Raw genomic sequence first — 26,535 nt, 5'->3', positions numbered from 1 at the left:
GGGGGAGGGGCGCCACAGGTTTTCTTGCCTGGAGTGACAAAATGACTAGAGGCACCCCTGACCGGCAACCACGTGGGGCCTGTGTCGTGGATGGTGGATGGAGCACGGACCTGACCAACAGGTAAAGTATTCATGAACGGGGCACCGGGGAGGCTTGGCACCACTGATTTTAATCCAATTCAGTTATAATAATTGAATTAGATGGTCAAGTCACCTGATGTATGGCCACTTTAAGACTTGTGGCAATCGTAAACAATGGTCCTATCACTGCTTTACAAGGCAAAGTTGGACAAAATAATGAATGCATGCTATCATCATTATTGATCAGGGGCATTTTTAAAGAACAAGCGACACCCATGCTAACCTAGAAATAAAAAACACATATATAAGTAGATAAATACTACTTCTACTTAAATAACAGATGTATTGTGCTATCCATGTAACGATTCCTGTGAATTTTATAAAGGAAAAGCAGAGAATCCTACTCTAGGCAGTGGCCAACTGCCCATCTTGCCAAGCTAATGCTGACATCATATCCTCTCTGACTCTTGTTTCCACCCCCCCCCCTCCCTTCTGTTGCTCATTGTGTATTTATTAGCTGCCCTCCTCCCAGAGTCTTTTTTCAATTTACACATCCAATCACTGAGTCACCTCAGCCTTGCTTGTAAACACAAGTGATCAGCTAGGCAGGGAAATAAATGGAAGAGGAGGAATATATTATAGATAAAAAGAACTCCCAGCATTCAAAAGAACTCCCAGCATTCAACTTTTTGGCACTGTTTGGCACTGTTTGGCACTAGGGCCAGTGCTCCTAAAGTATATGATAACTACAAGCTATAACAGCAGAAAAAGTTGTGAATGCAGGATTAGCATCTTTATCACTTAATACACTCAGACCAGTTGCTGTTGAAATTTGATTTTTATGGTGACAATACCCCTTTAACGTACACTGGAAGTGAGAGTGATATGGTGGCAGCCATATTTATTTCCTTTTAAACAATACCAGTTTACTCAGAGTCCTGCTGATCTCATTGTCTGCAGTAGTATCTGTATCACACACCTAAAACAAGCATGCCGCTAATCCAGTCAGAATCTGCTAATCTGCATGCTTGTTCAAGGACTAGGACTAAAAGAATTGGAAGCAGAGAATCAGCAGGTTGCAATTTGCATTGCTTACAAATATACAAATTGAACTGTCAATCTGAAGAAAGACCAATATTCCCCAGATGGGCACTATAAACATCATGTTGTATCATTTAGACTCTGGTCATCTTCCTGGACTGTGAGAACAGTATTTTTTTTAAATCTGCTCTGTTTTGTTTCCTTACTCTCAAAAATACTTTCCAGATCTTCTAGATCCTAGGTTCTCAACATGTGGTAAACACGTTGACAATACGCATACAGAGAAAAATACAATAGTACAGTGTTGGTGTGCTTCTAATAAACATGTAAAATTGAAATATCGATGAACTGCATGTGAGAAAGCATCAGTTTGCTATCTACAGAGAAGTCAGGCAGCTGCTGTCAGAGTCATCTGACTGGCAGTCATGTGAGGTGAGGCCGGTCAGCTTAGTGATGACATTGTGGGCAGTCACATGGCACCAGTGAGTTAGAGCCTCAATTAGTGGACCTGGGCGTGGGCGATGACTGAAGGGAGGGTAAAGTTGCACTATGCGACATCTGTGCATGTTCCTGAAGTAGTGGATGATTGGTGTCAGGACACCTTCTGGGGAAAAGACACAGGAAACAAAAAACACGGGAGCCCAATAGTGTAATATGTTTAGTCAAAGTTGTCAATGTGTAAGAGATAAGAATCTACTCACAAGAGTGGGTTGCAAGGGGGCAACCGACCACAGGAAGCAGGTGGAGACAATTAACCCGACTCCACTCGGGGAGGTCACTAAGGACCTGGATGCGGTCGCTCTCCTTGGAAAAAAGAAGGGAGGCAGATGTCCACCGTGGTGTAAACCACATATGTTCTGCCTCCACCCCTCACACGGGTATCGTATGGGGGTTAGGGATGCACTAAATGGTTTAAAGAGGCGCCCTGGTGGTATATAAAAGCGTTTAAAAGCAGTTTAAAACCGAGAAAGGTTTGAGGTTGCTTACCTCAAGGACGACAAATCTTTGTAGGGACAAAAGATTTTATTGGTAGCACAGGCAACGCGTTTCACGGGTCTGAGCCCGCTTCCTCAGGCCAATAGCAGTGCCTATATTAGTAAACATGAGACTCCTAAGTATACAAGTATTTAAGATATACATACATTTACAGCATCAGATTGTAATCAGCGATAGCATTGTATCCAGTGTTTCATCTCATATATATTATTACAGATGAAATATTATAAATAAATAATGTACATATTATATTAGGAGTATTTACCCTTGTCTTACGGAGCTGCTGGCGTTTATCAGCCAGAGGTATATAGATAATCAAAACATGATTTTTCAAACATATGGAAAATTATGAAACATTGTTTAAAAAAGGTGGTGGTGGGGGGGGGGGGGGGGGGGGGTTGGGGAAAAAAAAACAAAAAAAACAACTTTAGTTTTCCACCTTAATGTAAAAATATAATAAAAACTTCCTTTAATTTGATAACTATAAATATGCACACAATTTTCTGCCCATATTACTATGGACAATTTGGATTAAAAGAGATTGCCAGAAAGATGTGCTGTCATGATGAACAGATAAATAAATGAAAACATATAATTAGACCTAATTATATGTTTTCATTTATTTATCTGTTCATCATGACAGCACATCTTTCTGGCAATCTCTTTTAATCCAAATTGTCCATAGTAATATGGGCAGAAAATTGTGTGCATATATATAGTTATCAAATTAAAGGAAGTTTTTATTATATTTTTACATTAAGGTGGAAAACTAAATTTTTTTTTTCCCCAAACCCCCCCCCCCCCCACCTTTTTTAAACAATGTTTCATAATTTTCCATATGTTTGAAAAATCATGTTTTGATTATCTATATACCTCTGGCTGATAAACGCCAGCAGCTCCGTAAGACAAGGGTAAATACTCCTAATATAATATGTACATTATTTATTTATAATATTTCATCTGTAATAATATATATGAGATGAAACACTGGATACAATGCTATCGCTGATTACAATCTGATGCTGTAAATGTATGTATATCTTTAATACTAGTATACTTAGGAGTCTCATGTTTACTAATATAGGCACTGCTATTGGCCTGAGGAAGCGGGCTCAGACCCGTGAAACGCGTTGCCTGTGCTACCAATAAAATCTTTTGTCCCTACAAAGATTTGTCGTCCTTGAGGTAAGCAACCTCAAACCTTTCTCGGTTTTAAACTGCTTTTAAACGCTTTTATATACCACCAGGGCGCCTCTTTAAACCATTTAATGTTCCTGAAGAGTCGCTGAATGTGATAAAACTTGTCGAGAGGGTGAGGACTGGTATTTCAGTAAGGCCCAGGGAGTACTAGTACTCATCATACTGAATCAATTATAGTCATTTTTAAGATTAACAAACAATACACCATATATGAACAAACCTAAATAAGTATGTATAGTTATTTTTTTAGGAATGTTTCAAAGCATTTATAAATAATCATGTAGAACTCCTAGCAAATAGATATGCAGCAAGGGGTACCTGAGATTATATTACCCACAGCAGTTGCTACTTGTCCAGTGCAGTCACTGATAAAGGAATACATGCTTTAACTTCTTGCCGATTGGCGTGAACGGCCTTCTATGGGGCTAGCAGGATATCGCGCGCGCTGATCCTTCAGTCTCCCAGCGGCGATCGCCACTCGGAGACTGTTAGATGGCGAAACCGCCATCTAATTACCCCGTACAGCGCTGCGATCTAAGGCAGCGCTGTACTGGGGACAGCCGTGTGAATCGGCTATCCCCTTCATAGGCTGGGGAGTGAGCTGGCGGGGGGAGGGAGGGGGGAATAAAAAAATAAATAAAAAATGAGCACATTTTATTTAAAAATAAATACAATAAATATTTATAAAAAAACAACAACTGGGGAGCAATTAGACCCCACCAATAGAGCTCTCTGTTGGTGGGGTCCAATTGCTCCCCAGTTGTTGTTTTTTTATAAATATTTATTGTATTTATTTTTAAATAAAATGTGCTCATTTTTTATTTATTTTTTTATTCCCCCCGCCAGCTCACTCCCCAGCCTATGAAGGGGATAGCCGATTCACACGGCTGTCCCCAGTACTGCGCTGCCTTAGATCGCAGAGCTGTACGGGGTAATTAGATGGAAAGGAGGGGGGGGGAATCATTTGTATGCTGAGTTGTAAGGCCTTGCAGCTAGACATTAAAGGTGCAGCGGCCATTTTAATTAAAAAAAAATGTCCTGGTCACTAGGGGGGGGGGGGGGGGGGGGGGTTAACACCGCAGTCCTCAAGTGGTTAATAATGTTGAGAAACTATGTTCTAGATCGGCTCCAATTAAAACTGTTCGGTAAAAATGTTATGTTTGGTAATTTACCTCATGTGGTAAAAATGTATTTTATTGAGTAATTTTATTTTCACACATGTGGAACTCGATCAGTAATTTACTGAAAACCTGCATGATAATTCCCAAAGATTACCACATGATCACAAAGATAACTAATGCGGTATTTCATTCATTATATTATGGAATCATATGGTAGTACATTCAGTGTTTGATGGATTATTGCAGTGCATGAAAAATGGATGAAAGATGTGGTACAGAATGCATGTTTTTATACCGAGTAGTTAAAGTGAACCTGAGATGAAAATAAACTAATGAGATAAACAACAATTGGATCTGTGCTCCTACTCCTAAAAATTATTATTATTATTTTTTTTTTTAGATATGTCAAGGTTTTTTTTTATGCACAAACATTTACAAAGCAGATTTAATGTTTTATATTCTCTGCTCAATTGCAGTGTCTCAAGAGTCACAGGCCCACATGCAATTCACTTTTTCTCCTGAGTTTTCTCCTAGGAGATAAATGTTCATCTTTATTTAAAATAACTTTTCTTTCTTGCTAGCGTTTTTAAAGGCATTTTATTTTTATTTTTAAGTTTGAAAATATGACCTAGGAGAAAACTGAGGAGAAAAAGTTAATGGCATATGGGCCGCAGAGTGAAAATACATGAACTATTGACCTTTTTATCTTTTTCCTTTGCAGCCAGAAGCTCAGTTATCTGCTTAGGAAAGTGTTTTATAGCTGTAATTTGTAATCAGTGAGTGACTGGGTCCTGATTGGAGAAAAACTATCAGTTCCATAGCTGAATATTAACTCTTTCATGCAGGGAAAAAACAAAATGAGCACAGCACTGCATGCTTGCCATTATATATACACATGTCTACCTCATTATGTCACATGTCATCTCAAGTACACTTTAAGTGCAAGTCCAAGGTGCATAAAATGCCAATTTTTTTATCAGCTCAAAAGCATTAGCAAGTATTTTATTATAGTTAATAGTAATAAGAATTAACCACTTTCTAATTATTACATAATAATAGTGTGAACTTAGGGAAATGTGTTTTTATATAACTTTTTCCTGAATAGTTTAATTTAGTTGTCACCTTTTCTCTGCTCTCTGTTTCCTCCCTTTCCTAACCTTATAAATGGCTCTTTGTTATCTTACTGATAACTCCAGGCTGGAGGTAAAATACTGAACATCTCACTCGTTTCACAGCAAGCTCTTTTTTGAATTGACATTTATGAGGTACTTACCTCACAAGTTCATAATTTACCTCACAAGTTCATAATTTACCTCACTAGTCAGTTTTCTATGAGGTAACAATCTTAGTGATTTAACTTTCACAAAATGTTTGCTAAAATCGGTTGCTTTCTGCTTTACTACGTGAGGTAATGCTTTGTGAATTGATTCCATAGTAGAAACAAATGTTAACATTGTCCCTCAATCTCTCTGTTTCACTTGTTTACATGTCAAGTAGGAATGGTCAATGAAATAATTATGATTTGATGCAGGATCATGCCCCTTATGTATACAAATGTGTCCAATTTGAAAATGGATCAATTGCTTCCATCTTGGCGGAAATGGATTGGTCCATTTTCAAGCTGCATACATTTGCATACATAATTTGCATAATCCTGCAACAACTCAGAATTAGTTGCATCTCAGTGATCATCCCTAATGTCCAGCTTTAGACCAGAGTGTCCCAACTTTCTGAATTTTCCTTCTTAATTTATACTACAGTAATTCTACACACAGCCTGAACATAGATCCTGAAACAGTAATGGCAAGGTTGAACAAGACTCAGCACCGATGCATGATGAAGTCCAAACTTATAAGTATCTGGCCACTGGCCAGTAAGCTCTGAGTGAAAGTTTTATTTCACTTCCATTTTACAATGCAGTAAATAAATTGGAATTTATATTTACAGCACCCTAATATTTTGCTTTAGAGAACCAGTGAAAATGTACTCTGTTATCTTCACAAAACAGAAAAAATATTCCTCTAACAACAATTTACAAAAAACTGTCTTAAAATAAGTATCTGCAGTTTGTGATTCTATTGATACCTCACTTAAAGGTAGCTTTTGATGAAAATTGTTATCACATATATCAATACTGCACACACCATTTTCAAATTTACCGGTATTGTAAACATGTTTACATTTTGTTCTACAGCCAGCTATGACTTTGCAGGCATTGTAGATTATTCAAAATAAACTTAAAACCATTACAGCAGTACAATGTTTGGGCCCTTATTCAATTCACTTTTTTCCTAAATTTTCTCCTAGGAAATATTGTTCATCTTCTGTTTAAAATAACTTCAGTACCGTGCAATTGAAAAAGTACCAAAATGTAGGTGGAGTATTTTCTTGCTCGCTGGTGGCTTAAAAGGCTTTTTTATTAATAAGGTATCACCTAGGAGAAAACTTAGGAGAATAGGTTAATTGAATAAGGGCCTTGGTCCAATATGCAATTCACCTTTTCTCCTAGGTGATATGTTCATACCTTGCCAATCTCATGCCTTTTAAACCTAATGTAAGTAAGAAAATACTAATTTGGATAGTACATTATTGCCCACTTTTTGGTACTTTTTCAATTGCAACATACTGAAAAATTATTTTATATGGAAGATTAAAAACTATCTCCTAGGAGAAAATGCAGGACAAAAAGTTAATTGCATCTGGGCTTTGATCCTTCTACCTTTTATATTCTCTAAAATGTTCAATTAACTCTCAATTTTATGGAACAAACTAATAATACCATAATATACAGTATAGCATGCACCTTTGCTTCTATGTTGGTTTTCATGCTGTCGTTCACGCAAAGTCAATTGAGTCTCATCTCCTGTTTCTGATCCAGAATTCTCTTCTGACTTTAGAAACTCTTTTGGATCTGTAATTTAAAAAAAGAGGCATATGGTATTATTATTATTGATTTATACAGTGTCAACATATTCCATGGCGCTGTACAAAGTAAGAAAAAAACAAGTAAGAAAAGAAGGGGTACATAATAATACAGACAATAGTGTACACCAATATATAAGATACATAATTAGCGACAAAATACAAAAATGATACAAAATACAGAATACAAAATACCAAATTGGTAATGACATTGATAAAAGTAACACGATAAATAAAATGTAAAACAATTTTCAAGACACAAAAGGGGGAGAGAGCCCTGCCCTTGCGAGCTTATAATCTAAAGGAAATGGGGGGGGGGGGGACAAAGGGAGGGGTTGTATACAACAAATATATAGAGGCAGTGTGTTTTAGGATACCTAGTAGGAGTGCAATTTTGCAATTTGGTCTTAGGACTAAGGGAAGTGACCTAAGGTAGCACATATGCTTATGGTATATGGTATATGGTATTTTACACTTCATATTTATTATGATGTTTGCAACACTTTTTTCTTTTTCTTAACTTTTTTTTTTTTAGCTATCCTTTGAATTATACTTCAACAAATATCACTGTAATTATGAGTCATTTAAGAAATTTAGGTTACGCTTCTTCCTTTATTTGAAAGCTGTAACTCCTCATTAATATTATTCTATTGAAATTCAAAAGCTATGTTGTGTTCATTTATTTCATTCATTGATTTTAAAGAATAATTCAAACAATGAAAATGTAATGCTGTTCTCTTGAATTAAACCACACGCAGTGTTAATTATTTCAGTGCTTCCTAAGTACAAAACGGTTTATGAAGGTCCTACAATTTTCTTTCAAAAACTGCCATGAGCAGGAAGGTACCAAGTCAGTGCCTACATTTTCTGCTTGATTTAAAGCAGAATTTTCACAAAAGAACGAAAAACTATTCATTAAAATATACAAAAGCTCTTAGTTCTATAACAAGTGTGATGTGTTTCAATTATGAACCTATGTTATTGTCTATAAGCAAACTTTTTATTTGGCAATCACAGTTGCTGTTACGCTCAGCCACTAGAACTGTAATACATCTCATAGCTACCCAAAAGGAAAATATAGGGAGCCTGAATTAATGCAATTTATCAAAATGTATTCACTTATTTAAATGCCATAAGAACACCACGAGTTTAAAAACAATTAAAAATCGCATTCATACAGCAAAACTACACCAGGCCGGCCAGGTTATTTCAAGAAGACTTCAGGTGCACCTATGTATCTAATGTTACCGGTATATTGCAGTATAAGTCTTCAGGCCCCTTTTTAAATCCTGCGCAGTTGCTGTATATAGTCATCCCAAAGGCATATCTTCAATCCACTCGTATATTTATAGTGCCTCTATATAGTCACTCAAATATGGAACACCCCCATTACATGTAGCATGGGCTACACCACCCTATCACGCCAGGCTTCCACCACAGCAGGTTAAACAAATGACATCCAGCAATTAAAGGACTTGTGAACTGGCTTGCTTTAGCAATATCGTTTCATCAGCTCCACAACTTGTCTAGATACATCCACATATGGCTGGTACTCACGCGCCCTGACTGGTCAGCAGGGGCTGTCAGACTTTTACATTGGCTCCGTCCAGGTCACTGGGCTACTGGGAGACCAAGACATCTCTTTGAAGATTAACCGCACAGATAGCTTCCATCGGGAACGAAGCCGGCAAGGGATGAGGGGCGAAGGCTCAGGGTGGATCGATGCCGCCGGAGATTCCGGCGGGATGACGTCACTGGACACGTGACGCGTTTCGCCAATAGGCTTCTTCAGACGTGTGCGCATGTGCCTGGGCATAGGGTCTTCTTATGTGCGACCATTGCTACGCCCACCACATACGTAATTCCGTAAGTGTTACCATGGAGATTTCATGAACTGAGCAGACTCCATCTAATGGTCATTATTGAGAAGGCAGCCAGAATTATTTTTACAAAAATGCTTTTAGGTTCATGTCACTATTGAGCCCATATGGTTGCATAGAGTTGCATTTATAAATCCAAAAGGACTCTTTCCTCAACAACTGCTGGTCAAAGTCCCCCCTTCTGGGACTTATGTTTAATTTATAAATTCCTTTTACCTTCAAACATCTAGGATTGGAATTATGGACCATTTTAAAATGCATAGCAACCGGACTTTTTTCATAGCTGTTTTTAATATTATTAACATGCTCCTGTATACGATCTCTCAGAGGTCTATATGTTTTCCCAATATAGACCTTATTGCAACTACACCTCAGCTGATAAACAACCTTTTCCGTGTTACAATCAATATACTCATTAATCCTATAGTTAACAGAGCCATCATGATTAGGAAAATAATCTCCTTTTTCCATATATGGACACATAGAGCAATCACAGCAACGAAACATTCCCTTTTTATTTCTTTTGACCATGCCAGGTCTATCTTTTGGTTTAAATTCACTGCTCACGAGCACGTCCGACAGGTTCTGGTAAATCAGGCATTCTTAAAAAGACAGGGAAAAACATCAATAGAAATAGAAATAATAGGAGAAGAAAGCCAAAAAAGAAAAATGGTCAAAATAAAAATGGAGCACAAAATGGTGATGAGGATGATTTTTTAGACATAAATACAGAAGGAGAGGAAAACGTGGTAAGAAGAGAAGGCATGCAAACCCGGGGACAGCAGGGGAGGTGGGGCGGTTGCTCCTATTAGAGAATGCTAAACTTGATGTTATTAATTTAACTGATATACCCCTTAGTGAACCCCAAGTATCAGTTTTGCAACAAGGCCTATCTTTCTGCCCAAAACAAACAGGTTGTGAATTTGAGACATATAAAGACATACAATTATTTTTGAGACGTGTCCTCTTGAAGAGGATGTACACTTCAACTCCGCCGGCTGGCGATACAGGTGAAGAATTGGATGAGATTGATAATCTGAACTTGAGCGATCTTCTCTATGAGGTAGAACACGGTGAAATTCCGCCCGTACTGCATACGAATTTACGCCCAAAATCTACCTTTATGCCTGCGTTGAGCAGTAATAAATACACATCCATGTTTATGGATTTAGTGGCTGAGGATTTGAAGTTGATTCTGATTCTGATTGATAAATTGGAAGAAAAAAGGTGGACCGGACAATTTAAGTGTAGTGAAAAGGAAGGCTTTAGAGGAATTGCAGAATAATAAAGACATTGAGATTAAAAAGAGTGATAAGGGGGGTAACGTAGTGGTTATGGGGAAGGAAATGTATGAGAAGGAGGTAAAACGTTTGCTGAGTGACAGGAACACATATGAAAGAGTACGTAATAACCCCTTTAAGGAATTGGTAGAAAAGATCAATGACAAAATTATATGGGGTTATTTGGATGGAATTCTTTTGGAAAGGGAGATGAAGTTTTTGGAAATTGAGATTTATACTACGCCTACCTTTTATATATTGCCCAAAACCCATAAGGATATTAAAAACCCCCCAGGCCGTCCCATTGTTTCGGGTAACAATGGCCCTCTTGAGAAGGTCGCTCAGTTTGTAGAACAAAAGATTAAAGATATTGTGAAAAAATTGCCATCCTTTGTGATGGATACCAAAGCTGTCTTGGCGGAGATTGAAGGGGTACAGGTTGAGGAGGATTGCCTCTTGGTGGGGTTGGACGTGGAAGCCCTTTTCACGTCCATCCCCCACCAGAAGGGTTTGGAAGCTCTAAGTTATTATTTGGAGAGGAAATACAATGATCAACAGGCTCATTCTGAGTTTGTGTTAGATATGATGAGGCTCATTTTGAATTACAATTATTTTGAATTTAAAGGAGAGTTGTATCGACAGAAAAAAGGCGTGGCCATGGGAGCGGTGTGTTCCCCGTCCTACGCGTGCCTACACCTGGGCTTCTGGGAGGAGACCATGGTCAGGGGCATGCGTGGGTACCGGGAACACGTCGCCCTATGGCTAAGATATGTGGACGACATACTCGTAGTATGGAAGGGGACTGAGTCCCAATTGCACGAGTTTGTCGGAGAATTGAATAAAAATGATAGAGATATATTTCTAACGTACACTTACAGTAAAACTGAGATCTCCTTTTTAGATTTAAAAATCAAAAAGTTGGGGGATGTGCTGATCACGGGCACGTACCGTAAGGAGACCGCCGGAAATACCTTGCTGTCAGCCAAAAGTGCTCATTTGCCGTCGCAGAAATGGGCTGTACCTATAGGTCAGTTCATGCGATTACGACGCAACTGTAGCCAAATTGAGGATTTCAAAATGGAAGCTGAGGACCTCAAGATGAGGCTCTTAGCCAGAGGCTATCCTAGACATATAATCAATAAAGCCTACTATAAGGCATTATCAAAAAGAAGAACTGATCTGTTGGTAAACAGATCAGATGACAATTTAAAAGAAAATGATCCTGGATTGGTCAGAGTTGTGACCACCTATGGATCTCATTACAATGAAATAAGGGACATACTTGGCAGACATTGGCATTTGCTAGGTAGGGACCCGATTATTAAAAGTTTGGTGGGTGATTACCCCCATATGGCAGCAAGGAGGGGCAGAAACCTGTCGGACGTGCTCGTGAGCAGTGAATTTAAACCAAAAGATAGACCTGGCATGGTCAAAAGAAATAAAAAGGGAATGTTTCGTTGCTGTGATTGCTCTATGTGTCCATATATGGAAAAAGGAGATTCTTTTCCTAATCATGATGGCTCTGTTAACTATAGGATTAATGATTATATTGATTGTAACACGGAAAAGGTTGTTTATCAGCTGAGGTGTAGTTGCAATAAGGTCTATATTGGGAAAACATATAGACCTCTGAGAGATCGTATACAGGAGCATGTTAATAATATTAAAAACAGCTATGAAAAAAGTCCGGTTGCTATGCATTTTAAAATGGTCCATAATTCCAATCCTAGATGTTTGAAGGTAAAAGGAATTTATAAATTAAACATAAGTCCCAGAAGGGGGGACTTTGACCAGCAGTTGTTGAGGAAAGAGTCCTTTTGGATTTATAAATGCAACTCTATGCAACCATATGGGCTCAATAGTGACATGAACCTAAAAGCATTTTTGTAAAAATAATTCTGGCTGCCTTCTCAATTATGACCATTAGATGGAGTCTGCTCAGTTCATGAAATCTCCATGGTAACACTTACGGAATTACGTATGTGGTGGGCGTAGCAATGGTCGCACATAAGAAGACCCTATGCCCAGGCACATGCGCACACGTCTGAAGAAGCCTATTGGCGAAACGCGTCACGTGTCCAGTGACGTCATCCCGCCGGAGTCTCCGGCGGCATCGATCCACCCTGAGCCTCCGCCCCTCATCCCTTGCCGGCTTCGTTCCGGATGGAAGCTATCTGTGCGGTTAATCTTCAAAGAGATGTCTTAGTCTCCCAGTAGCCCAGTGACCTGGACGGAGCCAATGTAAAAGTCTGACAGCCCCTGCTGACCAGTCAGGGCGCGTGAGTACCAGCCATATGTGGATGTATCTAGACAAGTTGTGGAGCTGATGAAACGATATTGCTAAAGCAAGCCAGTTCACAAGTCCTTTAATTGCTGGATGTCATTTGTTTAACCTGCTGTGGTGGAAGCCTGGCGTGATAGGGTGGTGTAGCCCATGCTACATGTAATGGGGGTGTTCCATATTGGAGTGACTATATAGAGGCACTATAAATATACGGGTGGATTGAAGATATGCCTTTGGGATGACTATATACAGCAACTGCGCAGGATTTAAAAAGGGGCCTGAAGACTTATACTGCAATATACCGGTAACATTAGATACATAGGTGCACCTGAAGTCTTCTTGAAATAACCTGGCCGGCCTGGTGTAGTTTTGCTGTATGAATGCGATTTTTAATTGTTTTTAAACTCGTGGTGTTCTTATGGCATTTAAATAAGTGAATACATTTTGATAAATTGCATTAATTCAGGCTCCCTATATTTTCCTTTTGTGTTTCATATGTATTGATAGGTGAGACAGAATTTGAATATTTCAGGTTGATATCCCGCAATATTGATTAGGTTTTGTTCAATCTCATAGCTACCAACTACAAACTTAGAAGAGCGACCATCCAGCTTCCAGCAGGACCTGGATAACCGAGTGGGGATGATTAATTTCCCGCTGGCTTATACAGTGGTTGCAGGGATCTGCAACTCACTCTTGTGAATATAACTATATACACTTTCAACTTCCCATTTATTAATGATACTACACCATTGGGCTTCTGGTCTCCCTGTTTGCCTAGGTATTCTTTTATTTCAATAGTTTTTATTGGTTTTAACATTGAACAAGAATAACATTACAGTCAAAATAATGAACAATAAAGTACATGGCTATTTTCAAACAGAAAGGTAGTGCAAATACAATGCTTATTATGAAGGTAATAGCATGACAATATTAATCTTAAAACTGTGAAAACCTGTAAGGATTGAATATCAAGCATCAAAAGGTTGGTATATAAACAATAGTAACCCCTAACAGAATAAGTCAATTTTTAGGAAGGCAGAGTGTTAATAAGCTTAGCAAAGTAGTTAGGGAGGGTAGCGACTGCCCGTTCACACAACCAAATATGGCGGGGCAGGGCCACCATCCCTTAGGTGCAACTGGGAGCATGTGAGGTCCTGTTTCCAGCGAGACAGGATCTTTATCACAATCCTAGAAGGATTAAACTTATAGCAAGACGATTTCTAAAAAGGTAAGCATGTTTGGGGTTATAATACCAGTACAGGTCTGTGAAGAACTATACCTTGACAGGTTGACAGTCCATAAACGAAGTTAAGTAAAGAAAGAAGAAAAGAGAAGAAAGTAGGAAAGAGAAGTATAGAAAAGAAGATCAAGACCACGAGAGCGGGGGCCCACCCAATCCTCCACCAAGAGAAAAAAGATTATGGATTTGACTCATTAGCCCAGATTAGTAGTGTCTAAGTTGGGAACTCGTCGCAGACCCTAGGATATAATTGATAAGAGTGGACCATATTTTATCAAATTTTTTCATGTTGTCCATTAATCTAGCTTTAAGCTTCTCGTAAAATAAAATGTGACAAAGTCTCTGTTTAACCTGATCGAAAGATACAGTTGTGGTGTTCCAAGAAGCAGCAATTGTTAATGTTGTAGCTGTAAAAATAAAGTTAATCAGGGTGCTTTGAGTGGAGGTCAGATTCGGATACGGAAGGCCTAGAAGTGTATGAACAGGATTTTTGGGAACGGGGGTATTGAGTAATGACGAGGCCCAAGTGCAGACTCTTATCCCCAATCTATTTACTTTTTTGCATTTCCACCGAATGTGGGCATGTGTACCAACCACTGTGCAACCCCTGAAACAGTTAGAAGTAGAGTTCGGTTTAATTTTTGATAGTCTTTGAGGAACTAAGTACCACCTGAATAATAATTTATAATTGACTTCAATCAGATCAGCATTCACAGAAACACGGGGAATATTATTCCAGATATCTTGTAGGTCTTCTATTACTATTGTAACGCCCATTTCTTTCTCCCATTTTATTATATATTCTGGTTTCCACTCTGAAAACATCAGTGACAAGTCCTTATATATCATAGAGATTGTTCCAGGGGAAAAAAGGTCTGTTGCACAGATGGCCTCATATGATGTTCTACATGAAAGAGAGGAGATATCAGATACATTAGTCTTCACAAAGTGATCTATTTGCAGGTATCTGAAGTATTCGTTATGTGACAAATTGTGTTTCTCCTTCAGACAGGCCAATGACTTTATCCCTTGGTTGGTTGTGAGGTCACAGATTCTTGTTAGTTTAGCTTGGGACCACCAGTGGTAACTAGCAGGAGATAGCAATCCAGCTGGGAAAGATGGATTGCCTAGAAAAAAAAGCTAAAGGGCGGTGAGGAGATATTAACTTCCCAGAGTATTTGCAGCTATCCCACATTGCAAGCAAATTTTTGATTATAGGGTTAGAGAGTTTATTGCGAGTAGAGGGGGGGATCCAAAGGAGATTTTGTAGTTTGAAAGGATGAACAATATGTTCCTCTATACTCACCCAAGAGGGTTTCCCTACATTAGCGTGCCAGCTGGTCAATGAGGCCAGTTGGGCGGCTTTATAGTACAGCCTTAGATCAGGGAAGCCTAATCCCCCATTGGACCGTTGCAGGAGTAAATATTTCTTTTTAAAACGAGGTTTCTTAGAGCCCCATATAAAGTCGTTGACCTTATTTTGGAGGGTTTCAATAAATGTAGAAGGAACGGAGACAGGGAGTAGCCGGAACACATAAAGAAGTTTAGGAAGGAAAGTCATTTTGATTGCTGCGATTCTGCCCATCCATGAGATTGAATACCTCTTCCAGCACTCCAGCATCTTGCAGCCCCTGAGCTAAAGTAGGGTAGTTATATCGAAATAATGTATCATAGGAGCCTGTAAAGTAAAAGTTGTTATTGTAAAAATGTACAATGCCTTGCTCTGTATTTTCATGTCCGCTGGATGTTTGCTGACCTGCGGTGGTCAGTGAAGTCCTTCTGATCCTGATAGTTTGGATTCTGCCAGCACCACGTTGGTGACTAATAGTATTCCTTCTAGCCTTGTTCTTGAGGACGAACTATAGCAGCGGTTGCCATTAGTTACGATCCTACCTGTTAGTTTTGTCTATCTCAGTGTAAATGTTGCCGTTGCTGAAACAGCGACTAGATTGGCTGAGCATTCCGTCTGTCTGTCTGTTGTCTCACTTGTTAATTGTCTTTACTTGTGCTTTAGCTAGTGAGTTATTTGAGACCTACATTTCATATATTGCGCATCAGCACGATATATACAGGATCTTCTCAAAAAATTAGCATATTGTGATAAAGTTCATTATTTTCTGTAATGTACTGATAAACATTAGACTTTCATATATTTTAGATTTAAATACACACAACTGAAGTAGTTCAAGCCTTTTATTGTTTTAATATTGATGATTTTGGCATACAGCTCATGAAAACCCAAATTTACTATCTCAAAAAGATAGCATATTTCATCCGACCAATAAAAGAAAAGTGTTTTTAAAACAAAAAAAGTCAACCTTCAAATAATCATGTTCAGTTATGCACTCAATACTTGGTCGGGAATCCTTTTGCAGAAAATACTGCTTCAATGCGGCGTGGCATGGAGGCATTTAGCCTGTGGCACTGCTCAGGTGTTATGGAGGCCCAGGATGCTTCGATAGCGGCCTTAAGCTCATCCAGAGTGTTGGGTCTTGCGTCTTTCAACTTTCTCTCCACAATATCCCACAGATTCTCTATGGGGTTTGCCAAGAACCGGCCCGCGGCACGCCTGCGTATATGGTTCCCGACTGCGGGTTTGACCAGATTAAGTGGGGAACAGCCTTATTTAAGCTACAAACAAGGCTGGAACCCCTCAAACACTTCCCACTTCCACCACTAGCGTTGCTAGACACGTCCCCTCAGCTGTCGAAGGCTCAACACGCAATCTGCGTTTTCGTATTTGGGTCAGCTTCGCGCTTAGGCCGAATACGAGAACGCCACGCACCCACACACACAGTACAGTTGTACAGTAACACAGCACAATCAGACAATGATTTGTAATGCAAGTTACACTGTTGTGCAGCAAAACCACTAACAGTCGTTCCGAACGATACTGTTAGACTTCCCACTCGGCTGTCGAGCGCAGAAGTGCCACACACACACACAATGCAATTGCAATTTCATATGGTAGTGTTGCTCAAGCATACAATTAGGCACGGACTTATACACAGCTACACTGCAGTCTCCTCTAGGCTATGAGTGTTAGTTTAGTACGGCAGAAGTCAAGCTTATTAAATAATAATTTAATATTCCAGAAAAACATGGAACAATGCAGAACAGAATATATACAAAAGATTACAAAAAACAAAGTAAAAAAGTTACAAAATTAAGAGTTACAAAGATACACACAAAAGCGATTTGCTTACCAAAAATACAGGAATCCAGATAGAAGAACCTTGGACTTTTGTGGACGGACACAATTCTGGTTAGACCAGGAGTCCACTAGCTTGGGCCAGGAGACCAGCTGCCGCTACCGACCGTCAGGAGAGGACTGATTTGAGGTAGCTGTCCCCTGGTTTTTATAATGAAATATTCGCCCCGAGGCTGTAAGCCTGTGTGGACGGGGGGGGTGCTAAATTTAATTACATCCTCAGTCATAAATGGATCTCCAGAGATCTAACATCCACCTGTGAAAAATGTACAATAGCCCACATACATGAAAAGACTTCCAATAGATGTAATTTACAGGGTATAGTTTGCACCTCCAGCAATAATTCAATTTCCTCACAATGAAATAGTGTTTAACACACATGTCAACTTTTGGTGCAGCGACTCTTCCTGACTTAGCTTACAGTTCTTCACTTCCTCAACAGAAGTGTAAATGTTTCAAGTGTCAAGGACTTCAACACTTCACTTCTGCCATTGTCTGATTACCCAAGCATTATTCACTGAAGTCCTCTTTAGATGCAAATGTAGGTCGTTGAAGTTCCCTGACTCTGTCCTGATTTGTATAATGGGACAATAGGGCTTCTAATTAACTCCCTGCTCTCAGAGGAACTGAGGGTAATTGTATTCCACACTGTCACACAGACAAGTACAGCTTACCCAAAGCCAGATGATGACCCATACATACACATCTGAAGTACATAGCAGACAGGAAAATGAAAATATTATCCTTACATCATAAGCACCCCAGTATATTCCTGACAGGGTTCAGGTCAGGAGAGTTGGCAGGCCAATTGAGCACAGTAATATCATGGTCAGTAAACCATTTACCAGTGGTTTTGGCACTGTGAGTAGGTGCCAGGTCGTGCTGAAAAATGAAATCTTCATCTCCACAAAGCTTTTCAGCAGATGGAAGCATGAAGTGCTCCAAAATCTCCTGATAGCTAGCTGCATTGACCCTGCCCTTGATAAAACACAGTGGACCAACACCAGCAGCTGGCATGGCACCCCAGACCATCACTGACTGTGGGTACTTGACACTGGACTTCAGGCATTTTGGCATTTCCCTCTCCCCAGTCTTCCTCCAGACTCTGGCACCTTGATTTCCGAATGACATGTAAAAGTTACTTTCATCCGAAAAAAGTACTTTGGACCACTGAGCAACAGTCCAGTGCTGCTTCTCTGTAGCCCAGGTCAGGCGATTCTGCCGCTGTTTCTGGTTCAAAAGTGGGTTCATGCTTCCATTTGCTGAAAAGCTTTATGGAGATGAAGATGTCATTTTTCAGCATGACCTCGCACCTGCTCACAGTGCCAAAACCACTGGTAAATGGTTTACTGACCATGGTATTACTGTGCTCAATTGGCCTGCCAACTATCCTGACCTGAACCCCATAGAGAATCTGTGGGATATTGTGAAGAGAAAGTTGAGAGACGCAAGACCGAACACTCTGAATGAGCTTAAGGCCGCTATCGAAGCATCCTGGGCCTCCATAGCACCTGAGCAGTGCCACAGGCTGATTGTCTGAGCGTAATGACCTAATTACGATTTTGCGAAATTTCGCGTAATTAGTGTAATTACGATTATGGCCGTAAGTACATAATCGTAATGAAGAAGGATTTCGCGAAATTTCGAGTAAGCGTAATTTTCGCGTAATTTTCGCATTACAGTCGTATCATGCCGTAATTTCGCATTAAACGCTACCGTAATTTCGCGTTAAACCGTAATGCTCCGTATAATATAAAAAAGCCGCCGACTTTAAGGGTTAATAGCAAAGTCCCCTTAAATACTAAGAGCCTCAAATTTGGAGAATATATTAAGGAGATCAGGAGGAATAAGAGGAAAAAAATTTTTTTCAAAAAGACCTTATAGTTTTTGAGAAAATCGATGTTAAAGTTTCAAAGGAAAAATGTAAACATTTAAAAACCCGCCGACTTTAACGGTTAATAGCAAAGCCTGCTTAAAGTTTAGGAACACCAAATTCCCAGGGTATATTAACCACTTTCGGATTTCTGCCACGTATATACACGCCCCTGTTGAATTCATCAGCAGATAAGGGGCGTGTATATACGCTCCGCGCTGTTTATCTCCGCTGTGTGCGATCGAGGACGCGCATGCGCGCGCACCCGTGTCCGTCCTGCCGCTCGGCTGTTAGAGAACGGGAACTAAGTTCCCTACAGCCGCTACTGTGCCCCAGTATAGTACGATCACTGCCAAAGGCAATGGCAGTGATCGTAATCACAAATGTAAACATGCTCGCTGTCAGGGGGAGATCGCAGGCACGATCGTGCACGCGCATGCGCGTGAATGCGCGTGCACCTGCCGGGCACTGATTGGCTGTGGTTGTTGAGAGGGAACTCTTGTTCCCTTAAGCCAATCACAGTGCATTTAGAATTGAATGATTGCTGCCATAGCCAATGGCAGTGATCATTCATAAAAAGTTTGTAAACATGTTACAAACTATCTCTTGCTGTAATAGTTACTGAGATCACTCGTGAGAGAGATCTCAGATAACTTGACCTGCAAGAGATTGAGGTTAGCAACATTTAATATAAACTGATCTGATCCTGACCCTGATCTGCCCATTAACCCCTTCCCTCCCTTGTCAGTCCAATTGTCACTCCAATTTATTGGACACCTGTCACTCACTTCAGTGGGTATACACTTTAGTGGTATATATATATATATATATATATATATATATATATATATATACACACTGCAGATCTATATACCCTATATCCCATATATATATATATATATATATATATATATATATATACACCGCAGTGTGTTTTTTCACCCTAACTGCCATCTTATTGGAAAAGAAAACTTTTTCCCTGCCTCACTTCGCTTAGTAAAGATGGCAAAGAGGCTTTATACAGCAGCCCAGGCAGCCGCCATGCTGCAAGATGACAGCAGCAGCAGCAGCGAAGGGGAAGAAATTGAGGAGTCAGATAGTGACTGGCTGCCTTCAGCGGACACTGACTCTCTTTCAGAGAGTGACTCAGAATCTGACATCTCAGAGTCTGATGATGAGCAACCAACATCCCGGGGTGCCATCAGAGAGGAGAGATATGATAGTGACACCGACACTGCACCAGAAGAGGAATCAGAAGGGGAATCACCAGTAGCTATCACCAGCCATGAGAACGTCAGAGGTCAGAGGGCTGCCAGGCCAAGGCAGAGCATTCCAGCGAGGGCAGCACAGCTACCCTATGAGCTCAGTCACCCCCAGTGGTCACCCTCTAATATGGAGGTCCCTACTATCCCTCCCTTTACAGCCAGGAGTGGAATTCTAGTGGACACTGCCAATATGCAGCCAATAGATCTTTTGAGTCTGTTCATGCCAGAGACCTTCCTTCAATATATTTGCGAACAGACAAATATATACGCCCACCAAAGAATTGGGGAAAATCCCACCTCACATTTTGCGGCAAACTGGATACCCACAAGTATCCCTGAGCTAAAGGTCTTCTTGGGCTTGACCTTCAACATGGGCCTTTGTCATAAACCAGAGCTACACCACTACTGGTCCAAAGACCCCATTCACTGTATGCCCATTTATTCCGCCACCATGCCTAGACGCCGGTACCAAATGTTGCTTAGCTGCATGCACTTCGTCAACAATGACGAGCAACTCCCCTCTGACGACCCAGCCTATGACCGGCTATTCAAATTGCGGCCCCTCGTCAATCATTTTAATAAGACCTTCCAGGAGACCTATATACCATCACAACAAATCGCAATCGATGAGTCCCTAGTCCCATTCCATGGAAGACTAGGGATCAAGCAATATATACCCAGCAAGCGGTCACGTTATGGAGTGAAGCTCTACAAGCTGTGTGAGAGCGGGAGTGGATACACCTTTTCATTTAAGATCTATGAGGGAAAGGACAGCTTGATCGAGCCAGCTGGATGCCCTCCCTACATGGGTACTAGTGAAAGAATTGTCCTTGACTTGCTGAACCCTCTACTCCATCAAGGGTACCACCTGTATGTGGACAAATTTTACAGCAGCGTCCCTTTATTTAAATATTTATTTTCTGCTCAGACACCAGCCTGCGGGACTGTTAGGGCAAACAGGAAAGGGCTGCCACCGCAGGTCCTGACTAAAAAGTTAACAAGTGGGGAGACCTACAGCAACCGCAATAATGAACTGCTGGCGCTAAAATTTAAGGACAAAAGGGATGTCTTCATTTTGACCACAATCCACTCCGAGGCTACGACACCAGTCGTGTCTCGTAGAGTGACCGTCAACAAACCAGTGGCTATTGTGGACTACAATAGATTCATGGGGGCAGTAGATTTGGCCGACCAGGTGCTTGCTCCATACAGGATTGACAGAAAAAGGAAGGCCTGGTATAAAAAGGTGGCACTGTATCTGATGCAGGTTTCCATCCATAATGCCTTTCTCATCTACAAGAAAGCAGGCAACGGGGGCACTTTCCTCAAATTTCAGGAGCAGGTGATAACATCACTCATATTCCAGTCTGGACAACCGGCCATGAACCCAGACCTACTCGTTTCTGAAGATGTGATCCGACTTCACGCAAGGCATTTTCCTGCCCCACTTCCCCCTACTACATCAAAGCAGCATCCACAAAAACGATGCAAAGTTTGCCGCAGAAATGGAGCAAGAAGAGACACAAGATACCATTGTCCTCAGTGTCCATCAAAAGCAGCATTGTGCCTTGTTCCCTGCTTTGAAGTGTATCATACAGTCTTCCGCTATTAGTTTTTTTTTTTTTTTCTTAACTCTGTTAGGTTTGGTTCACACTGCAATATTTTTGGTGTTGGTTGAAATGCTGAGTGATTTGAAAAGCTCTTGCTAATGCATTGCTAGGAATGATTTTTATATAATCACACTGCTCAAGTGAGAACACACATATAGCATTACATTAGCAAGTGCTAGTGTACCAGAGCTGTATTACAGTAAAGGTTTTATACATACCCGGGGCTTCCTCCTGCCCCATGCGCACGGATCGCTCCCACACCACCATCCTCAGTCTTCTCCATCTTCTGTACCGGGTCCTGTTAGTTCAGCCAGTCGCGGCCAGTCTGCGCAGGAGAAGAGCACCCTCTATGTATCTCTCCAGCGGCTGCTGGAGAGATACACAAAGAGCGCACTTCACTTACGTCAGACTGGCCGCGATTGGTTGAACTTACGGGGACCCGGTACAGAAGACGGAGAAGACTGAGGATGGTGATGTGGGAGCGATCCGTGCGCATGGGGCAGGAGGAAGCCCCGGGTATGTATAAAACATTTACTGTAATACAGCTCTGGTACACTAGCACTTGCGAATGTAATGCTATATGTGTGTTCTCACTTGAGCAGTGTGATTATATAAAAATCATTCATAGCAATGCATTAGCAAGAGCTTTTCAAATCACTTAGCATTTCAACCAACACTTTAATATTGCAGTGTGAACTAACCCTTAGTGTTTTTTTTTTTTTGCTTTGTTTTTTTTTGCTCTTTCACTGGACATTTTGTTTTTTTACTGGTCTTTACTTGACCTTCTGGATGTGACCTCTGGCATGACTGACTGGAATCTGACCACTGGCATGGCTACCAACCACCTTCTGACCACTGGCATGGCTACCAACCACCTTCTGACCACTGGCATGGCTACCAACCACCTTCTGACCACTGGCATGGCTACCAACCACCTTCTGACCACTGGCATGGCTACCAACCACCTTCTGACCACCGGCATGGCTACCAACCACCTTCTGACTACTGGCATGGCTACCAACCACCTTCTGACCACTGGCATGGCTACCAACCACCTTCTGACCACTGGCATGGCTACCAACCACCTTCTGACCACTGGCATGGCTACCAACCACCACCTGACCACTGGCTTGGCTACCAACCACCTTCTGACCTCTGACATGGCTGCCGAACACCCTCTGATCTCTGACCATCTTCTGGCTTCCACGTGTCAACAGCTTCTTCAATGGTGAGTACCACTGTGTTTGTTTTTATGTTTAGATACCTTGCTGTAATCCCATGTAGTATGAGAACTTGCCCACACAATCTGTTAGCCCTCATACTATATGGATGTGGTCAAATTGACCAATCATTGGCCAAACAAAATTTAATGTTCACTTTAATTCTAAATGTTTGACTATTTATATGAGATATCATTTTAACCGTGACAAGCGAGAGAACAGAATTTGGGGTGTATTATTGTTGAGGCCTATGTTATATGCATTTTTTTTTTGCCCCGAAGTGAAAACAACTGTAAAAAAATAGCATTTTCAAAGTTATGATGCAATTTTAGCAAAACCAGATTTGTCAAACTGTTACACAATATGTATATCTGAGTAGGCCTGGGTCTCTAGTTTTCAGAATGGTGACATTTGTGACCTGTATAGAATGTTCTGAGACTCCAGGGGCTTTGCTAACAAAGAAAGGCTGTATTACTTTTGATGCAAAAAATGGCTTTGAAAAATCCAATGGTGCTACTTGTAGTTAACAGTGTGCCGTGTGCCCAAGAAGTTATCTAACTGTGTATATGATATATCATTTTAACCGTGACAAGCAAGAGAATAGAATTTGGGGTGTATTATTGTTGAGGCCTATGTTATATGCATTTTTTTTTTGCCCCGAAGTGAAAACAACTGTAAAAAAAATAGCATTTTCAAAGTTATGATGCAATTTTAGCAAAACCAGATTTGTCAAACTGTTACACAATATGTATATCTGAGTAGGCCTGGGTCTCTAGTTTTCAGAATGGTGACATTTGTGACCTGTATAGAATGTTCTGAGACTCCAGGGGCTTTGCTAACAAAGAAAGGCTGTATTACTTTTGATGCAAAAAATGGCTTTGAAAAATCCAATGGTGCTACTTGTAGTTAACAGTGTGCCGTGTGCCCAAAAAGTTATCTAACTGTGTATATGATATATCATTTTAACCGTGACAAGCAAGAGAATAGAATTTGGGGTGTATTATTGTTGAGGCCTATGTTATATGCATTTTTTTTTTGCCCCGAAGTGAAAACAACTGTAAAAAAATAGCATTTTCAAAGTTATGATGCAATTTTAGCAAAACCAGATTTGTCAAACTGTTACACAATATGTATATCTGAGTAGGCCTGGGTCTCTAGTTTTCAGAATGGTGACATTTGTGACCTGTATAGAATGTTCTGAGACTCCAGGGGCTTTGCTAACAAAGAAAGGCTGTATTACTTTTGATGCAAAAAATGGCCTTGAAAAATCCAATGGTGCTACTTGTAGTTAACAGTGTGCCGTGTGCCCAAGAAGTTATCTAACTGTGTATATGATATATCATTTTAACCGTGACAAGCAAGAGAATAGAATTTGGGGTGTATTATTGTTGAGGCCTATGTTATATGCATTTTTTTTTTGCCCCGAAGTGAAAACAACTGTAAAAAAATAGCATTTTCAAAGTTATGATGCAATTTTAGCAAAACCAGATTTGTCAAACTGTTACACAATATGTATATCTGAGTAGGCCTGGGTCTCTAGTTTTCAGAATGGTGACATTTGTGACCTGTATAGAATGTTCTGAGACTCCAGGGGCTTTGCTAACAAAGAAAGGCTGTATTACTTTTGATGCAAAAAATGGCCTTGAAAAATCCAATGGTGCTACTTGTAGTTAACAGTGTGCCGTGTGCCCAAGAAGTTATCTAACTGTGTATATGATATATCATTTTAACCGTGACAAGCAAGAGAATAGAATTTGGGGTGTATTATTGTTGAGGCCTATGTTATATGCATTTTTTTTTTTGCCCCGAAGTGAAAACAACTGTAAAAAAATAGCATTTTCAAAGTTATGATGCAATTTTAGCAAAACCAGATTTGTCAAACTGTTACACAATATGTATATCTGAGTAGGCCTGGGTCTCTAGTTTTCAGAATGGTGACATTTGTGACCTGTATAGAATGTTCTGAGACTCCAGGGGCTTTGCTAACAAAGAAAGGCTGTATTACTTTTGATGCAAAAAATGGCCTTGAAAAATCCAATGGTGCTACTTGTAGTTAACAGTGTGCCGTGTGCCCAAGAAGTTATCTAACTGTGTATATGATATATCATTTTAACCGTGACAAGCAAGAGAATATAATTTGGGACATATTATGGCTGAGGCATATGTCATGTGAATTCTTTTTAGTCACAAACTGAATCAAAAGTAATAAAATTGTTGTTTTCCTATACTGTGTTACAAAATAAAATACTTGTAAAAAAAAAAAAAAAGGGACAGAATTGAAAAGAGAATACCAAAAAGTTACCTCAGGGACTCGGCTTTATAAATATGTATGCCATGAGGGTGTATTACTGTTAACTTTGCAAATAAGAGCTTGTAATAACTAATAGAGTACAATGAGAAAACAAAAAACACAAAATGGAAAAATACATCTTGATTTCCAAATAATATATTGTCGCCATACATTGTACTAGGAACATAATTTAAATGTTGGAATAACCAGGACAAATTAGACAATTAAATGTGTGGGCTTTACCTATGGTAACATTGTTTATTTTAAAACTATAGTGGATGGAAATTGAGAAATAGTGTATTTTTGTTTTTTTTTTCTCTTTTTCCCTTTAAAATGCATAGAAAATAAAGTAATTACTAAAAACAAATACCACCACCAAAAAGCCTAATTGGTGGCGAAAAAAACAAGATATAGATCATTTAGTTGTGATTAGTAGTGATAAAATTATTGGGGAATGATTGGGAGGAGTGCAGACAGGTGACAAATGCTCTGGTTTTTAAGAGAAAAAACCTGTGGTAGGGAAGTGGTTAAGGGGATCAGTGGGAATAAGAGGAAAAATTTTTTTTTCAAAAAGACCTTATAGTTTTTGAGAAAATCGATTTTTAAGTTTCAAGGGCGAAAATGTCTTTTAAATGCGGAAAATGTCAGTTTTTTTTGCACAGGTAACAATAGTGTATTATTTTCATAGATTCCCCCAAGTGGGAAGAGTTTTACTTACTTCGTTCTGAGTGTGGGAAATATAAAAAAAAAAACGACGTGGGGTCCCCCCTCCCAGACCTCTTTAACCCCTTGTCCCCCATGCAGGCTGGGATAGCCAGAATGCGGAGCACCGGCCGCGTGGGGCTCCGCACCCTGACTATACCAGCCCGCATGGTCCATGGATTGGGGGGTCTCGGAAGGGGAGGGGCAGCCAAGCTTTCCCCTCCCCCTCCGAGCCCTTGTCCAATCCAAGGACAAGGGGCTCTTCTCCACCTCCGATGGGCGGTGGAGGTGGAGGCCGCGATTTCCTGGGTGGGGG

The 26,535-nt window shown here is 40.2% G+C and overlaps 1 protein-coding gene across 3 annotated transcripts in view; it reads right to left on the bottom strand.

Moving 5' to 3' along the window:
- ASTN2 (astrotactin 2) overlaps window positions 1-26,535 on the bottom strand; it is an 818,428-nt gene that overhangs the window by 538,837 nt on the left and 253,056 nt on the right. For all 3 annotated transcript variants that reach the window (XM_068248102.1, XM_068248105.1, XM_068248104.1), the window contains exon 4: window positions 7,243-7,350. In XM_068248102.1, coding sequence (XP_068104203.1) covers window positions 7,243-7,350 — 108 coding nt within the window. The remainder of the gene's footprint in view (window positions 1-7,242; window positions 7,351-26,535) is intronic.

This window comes from Hyperolius riggenbachi, chromosome 8 (assembly GCF_040937935.1).
Source record: "Hyperolius riggenbachi isolate aHypRig1 chromosome 8, aHypRig1.pri, whole genome shotgun sequence".
NCBI classification, from domain to species: domain Eukaryota; kingdom Metazoa; phylum Chordata; class Amphibia; order Anura; family Hyperoliidae; genus Hyperolius; species Hyperolius riggenbachi.
Note: the sequence above shows the minus strand (reverse complement) of the source record. Positions and strands in the feature narration are given on the sequence as shown.